The sequence below is a fragment of the Sciurus carolinensis genome, chromosome 6, assembly GCF_902686445.1.
Source record: "Sciurus carolinensis chromosome 6, mSciCar1.2, whole genome shotgun sequence".
NCBI lineage: Eukaryota > Metazoa > Chordata > Mammalia > Rodentia > Sciuridae > Sciurus > Sciurus carolinensis.
Genome location: NC_062218.1, coordinates 134,296,223 through 134,302,222, shown reverse-complemented (window position 1 = coordinate 134,302,222; position 6,000 = coordinate 134,296,223). Strand labels below are relative to the sequence as shown.

The following is a 6,000-nucleotide window of genomic DNA, read 5'->3' as shown; positions in this document are numbered from 1 at the left end:
GTAGCATGCCCTCTATCATTGAAACAACCCAAACAACATCCCCACAAATTCCCATGAAGTAGTACCACCCCACTGAGTGCAGTAGTTCCATAGATGTCTTTCAGAGATCAGAAATCAGACGGTGAAAACTGATGAAGTGGGTTGGACCAAGTTTGAGACTCAGGAAGTGCCTGGGATTTTCTTTTCTTTTTTTCTTTTCTTGTGCTGGGGATTGAACACAGGGCCTTGTGCATGCTAGGCAAGCACTATACCAACTGAGCTATATCCCCAGCCTGAGTGACTGCTCTTTTTAAGGCGAAATGACACCGATTTTTTGCTTCACTGACCTTCAGTGAGGCATCTAAACTCTCCTCGTCCTTCTGTGCACATCACTGTAAAATTCAGTGGTGTTTGTTTTTTGAGTTTTTTGTTTTCTTTTGTTTTGTTTTGTTTTGTCTTTGGTACCAGGGATTGAACTCAGGGGCTCTCAAACTCAGAGCCACATCCCCAGCCCTATTTTATATTTTATTTAGAGACAGGATCTCACTGAGTTGTTTAGTGCCTCACTTTTGCTGAGGCTTGACTTTGAACTTGCAATCCTCCTGCTTCAGCCTCCCCAGTCGCTGGGATTATAGACGTGCACCACTACACCCAGTTTAAAATCCAGTTTTAACAAATAATCCTGCTTTAAATCTGTTTTTGTTTTTGTTTTCTGGCATCAGGGATTAAACCCAGGGGTGCTTAAACACTAAGCCACATCACCAGCCCTTTATATTTTTATTTGGAAACAGGGTCTCATTAAGTTGCTTAGGACCTTGCTAAACTGCTGAGACTGGCCTTGAACTTGTGATCCTCCTGCCTCAGCCCCCGAGTCACTGGATTGCAGGCCTTCACCACCAGGCTTTGTTTTAAGGCAATTTAAGAGGAACCCCATCCTTCATATCTGATCAGGATCTTCATCCTTCCCTATCCTCCCAGTGATTTCTGTTCACCCTGGCCTGTCTTCAGCAAGAATTTTTAGGTTGGTTTAGCCAAAATCCCCTTTATGATGTTTTTGACTAGTAATTTTCCATCCTTGGCTATAAAATTCACACTGGTTCCTGCCATGTTGGAAGTTGAGCCCAGTGTCTCTCTCCCAGTGCTAGACCTGGATACAATGGTCCCTATACCTGATTATTATTTTGCATTAACAAGTGTCATTAAATACTTTCTTACAGCAGCCACTGCTTACCCCAACAGTTTATTACCAATAGGGAATATACCCCCAAATTGTCAATCTTATGATAATTCAAGAGAAAGCTAAAACCCAGACTTTTAGGTGAAATCTTTTATTTCTAAACATTCACAACTTTTTAAATTGTCAAATAATAGGCTGGGTTTTTTTTGTTTTTTGTTTTGTTTTTTTCTTGTTTGTTTGTTTGTTTTGTGGTACTGGATACTGAACCCCAAAGCTCTCAACCTTGGAGCTTCATCTACAGTCCTCTCTTAAAAATTTGAGACAGAATCTGGCTAAATTGCTCAGGCTAGTTAGAACTTGTGATCTTCCTGCCTCAATATCTTTAGTAGCTGGGATCAGAGTTGTGTACCACCATTCTGCCTAGTTAGATATAGCCCACATGCCTCGCTTTACAAAATGTTAAATGTATTTACAAAGTGTTAAATTTGAGTTTTTATTTAACCAAATTTCCTTCTTTTCCAAGTGAAAATGCAGACTGAATAACTCTATACATTTATGGTGAGTTGCTCAAGCCATATCATTGGAAACTAGATCCAGTGGTTTCCAACAATGGCTAACATCTGCTATGTAGTCCTTACTGCAAAATCTTATTTAGCAATGAGGCCAGTTCTATTATTATCCCACTTAACTAATTAACAGCAAAATCTAGATCTTGTCATTCCCACCACAGTGTTATACACTTTTCTGCCATGCTGTCGTAGTCATTTGATTTAAAAGAAAAAAAATCATATTTTTTGACTCATCTGTCCAAGTTTGCTTAGCCGCCGGTTTAGGGTTCATTCTTAAGAATGTTGCAGAAAAAACGACACAGTAGAAAATATTAGACAGGAAATGAAATTAAAAAGAGGAAATCGTGTCACTAAGAAAATGAAGGCCTGGGGAGCCCCTTATATTGTAGTCTGGTTGCAGAGTCCTGGAAGGGAGAAAGTTAAAGAGCAACTTCCATGCAAGTAAGCCTTTCCAGCTGGTGGGACTATGGGTACTTCTTATGTGGTGATCTGTACTTTTTTGAACCTTATTATAGCGAAAGAAAAGCAAGGCGGGCGGTGAGAAGCGAGAAAAATCTGGGGTACAGAAATAAAAGCGCTGTGAGGGCACTGGAGCGCCCGCCCGCACCGCGCCCACACGCCGTCGGCCCACAGCCCGCCGGGCACGTGACGCGGCCAAGATGGCCGACCGGGAAGACGGCTCCCCGGCGGGGCGGGAGCCGGAGCCAGGGCCAGGGTCCGGGTCGGAGCCGGGAGAAGAGTTTGAGATCGTGGACCGGAGCCAGCTGCCAAGTCCAGGCGAGCTGCGGAGCGCCGCGAGGTCTCGGGCGACGGCCGAGGGCTGGTCTACGCCCATTCTGACCCTGGCGCGAAGGGCCACCGGGAACCTGTCGGCGAGTTGCGGGAGCGCGCTGCGTGCGGCTGCGGGGCTGAGCGGCGGGAACAGCGGCGGGGACGGCGCGGTGCGCACAGGTAGGCTCCACGGGTCTGCGCCCGTGTGGCATTGCGGCTGTCTTGTGTGTTAGAAGCTGGTCACCGAGGCCCCAGGTCGCGGTGGGAGCCGGGCTGGCTAGGAGGTGTCTCTCGCTCAGCTAGTTAGACGAGTTGACAAAACAACCTGTTACACGCCTCGCTGCTCGCCTGCGTCTTTTTTGCTGCACAACTAAAACAAGACACAGGAATGGGATTGGCCGGCCTGAGGTTGGGCCACCGCCATTCGTCATTTTGCATTAGTAATTGTACGCCTCCGAACAGCAGGATCATTCTCACGGATTGACTGTAGATAAGAAAGGGAACAGATTTAGATGTAAGTAATCTGTATTAATTTTAGAATACTTAAGCATTGTAGAGCGCGGTGGCGCACGCCTGTAATCCTAGCGACTCCTGAGGCCGAGGCAGGAGGATCGCAAGTTTGAGGGCAACCTCAGCAATATAGGTAGGCTCTAAGAAATAAAAAGGGATGGAGGTGTGGTTCCATGGTAAAGCGCCTCTGGGTTTAATCCCCAGTACAAAAAAAAAAGAATCAATCATGGTACCTTTCTGTTGCTGTTAAAATATCAAAATGCTCACCAGCCTCACCTCCTGCAGGTGTTGACAGCACATCTGTGACTCACAGCAGAGTAAAATCAGGAGTCAGGAGGTTTGGGTTCCCCTCAAGCATTGCTACTTACAAACCGACAAGCCACCACCCCTGACTCGTAAAGTTTCCAGCCTGTAAAACGGGGATTTTATTTTATTTTATTTTATTTTAAATCATCCAGTGAGCTCTTGAAATCCATTTAACAACCGGGCATGGTGGCCAATGCCTATAATCCCAACCAGGATCCCAAATTCAAGACCAGCCTCAGCAACTTAGGCCCTAAACAGTTTAGCAAGACCCTGTCTCAAAATTAAAAGTAAAAAGGACTGGCTGGGGAAGTGGCTCAGTAATAAAACGCTCCTGGGTTCAACCACCAGTACAGAAAGAAAGAAATCCATTTAAACACTTGTAATCTAGTGTTTCAGCATTTCTATGAGAGGAAAGGAAACATTTAATGATTATGGTATTAAGATTTGACTTAGTCCTATAAACCAAATATTTAGAGCTGTGCTATCCAATACAATAACCATTAGACACATATAAATTTAAATGTAAAATTAATTAAAATTTGAATTTCTTACCTGTATGGTGATGTGTGCCTGTAATCCCAGCAACTGGGGAGACTGAGGCAGGAAGACACAAGTTGCAGGCCAGCCTCAGAAACTTAGTGAGACCCCATCTCAAAAAATAAAGGACTGGGATGTAACTCAGTGATACAGTGGCCTTGGGTTTAAAAAAAAAAAAAAAAATGAATTCCTTAATTTTTTTTTGTTGTTGTTGTTGTTGTTGTTTTGTTTTCATTTGAGACAGGGGTCTCACATCTCTGTGTGGCACAGACTGGCCTGAAATTCACCATCCTCAGCCTCCTGAGTAGTAGGAATGACAGGCATGTGCCACCATGCTGGCTGATTTTTTTTAATTGAATTTAAAAATTGAAATTTGATACAATCAGCAGTCAATATGCATGGGTTCTGCATCCATGAATTCATCCAACTGCAGATGAAAAATATAGTATTCAGGGGAAAAATTGTGTCTGTACTGAACATAATGCCTTTCTTGTCATTTCCTAAACAATATCATACAGCAGCTATATACAGAGCATTTACATTGTTTTAGGTATTATAAGTAATCTAGAGATGATTTAAAGTATGCCTCTTTTTATGGAAGGGATTTGAGCATCTGTGGATTTTTGTATCTTGGGGATCCTGGAACCAATCCCCTGTGGATATAAAGGGACAGTATTTTAACTGAATTTAACATTGACTTCCTTAGTCACTGCAACTACACTTTTAAGTGACTGCTCTATTGGATAGTGCAGTACAGAACATCTACAATTTCATAGAAAGGGCTGTGGGACAGAGCTGACTAAAGACTATAGTGCTTTCTAAGAAGCATTGTAATGTGCCTTTATGGTTTCTTGACCCCCTTCTCCCCCGGGTACATCTGTAGATGTCAGCACTCACAGCATAATAATGAATTGTGAGATTATCAGTGATCAGGAAGGATCCATGAGTAAAGATTAAAAACTGTCTCATTTTTTGATTCAGGCATGGAAAGTAGAACTAAAGTGTAAGGAGAAAGCCTGCTTAACCCAGGACTCTCCTTCCCACTAGCTTGACCCCTTTTTGGAGACTTTTCCTCTTGTCAGTGAAAGTTTGATTGTACAACTGTCATAGTCTTTAGAGTCAAGACACAGGATCTCCTGGTGGCCTCTTAACTCAGATGACAAAGTAAGCAAATGCAGTCATGCAGCCCTTAACAATGAGGGTGCATTTTAGGAAATGCATTGTTAGGTGCTTGCATCACTGTGTGAACATACAAGTACTTACAGAAACCAGGGTGGTCTAGCATACTATACACCTAGGCTGCATGATATAGCCTATTGTTCCTAGGCTACAAACCTATATGGCATGATGTAGGCAGCTGTAATATAATGGTATTTGTGTATCTAAACATATCTACAGTACTGTAAAAATAAGATAAAAATTGTATAGGACACTTAACCATGAATGGGAGCTTATAAGCCTAGAAGTTGCTCTGGGTGAGGAGTGAGTGAGTAACTACTGAACATGAAGGCCAAGGATGTTACTATACATCCCTGTAGACTTTATCAACACTGCATACTTGGATTGCACTAAGTTTACAAAAATATTTTTTTCTTTCCTCAGTAATAAATGAAACTTAGCCCACTATAAATTTTGGCTTAATAAACTTTAATTTTTTTTTTTTACTATGTGACTCCCATAATGATAAATTAAACATTATGTAGCTGTACAGAAATATTTATTTATATCCTTTATCTGTTTTTGAAATTTTTAATTTTTGTTGATTTATTGATTTATTTTGCAGTGCTAGGGATTAAACCCAGAACCTTACATATACTAGGCAAATGCTCCACTACTGAGCCACATCCCTAGCCCTATTTTTGTTTTTATTGATTTATTGATGTATTTATGTATGTATTGATGGATTTATTTTGCAGTGCTAGTGATGAAATCCAGGGCTTTGCATGTGCTAGGTAAGTGCACTACCTTGTAGCCACATTCCCAGCCCTGTTTTTATTTTTAGTTTTTTACTTTTTAAGCTTTTTTGTTAAAACCTAAGGTACATATAGAATAGAATGGGAGAGGGTAATGGAAAGAGGATGGCTAATGGATATGGGATGCATTTGGATAGGAGGAATAATTCCCAACGTTCTATAGTACAATAGGATAACT

The 6,000-nt window shown here is 41.9% G+C and overlaps 1 protein-coding gene across 1 annotated transcript in view; it reads left to right on the top strand.

Moving 5' to 3' along the window:
- The first annotated feature begins 2,355 nt into the window (after nucleotides 1-2,355).
- Nucleotides 2,356-6,000, top strand: part of Rufy1 (RUN and FYVE domain containing 1) — a 57,029-nt gene continuing 53,384 nt past the window's right edge. Inside the window, exon 1 of the mRNA XM_047555921.1 lies at nucleotides 2,356-2,676. Within this exon, the coding sequence (XP_047411877.1) occupies nucleotides 2,385-2,676 (292 nt within the window). The 5' untranslated portion in view covers nucleotides 2,356-2,384. The remainder of the gene's footprint in view (nucleotides 2,677-6,000) is intronic.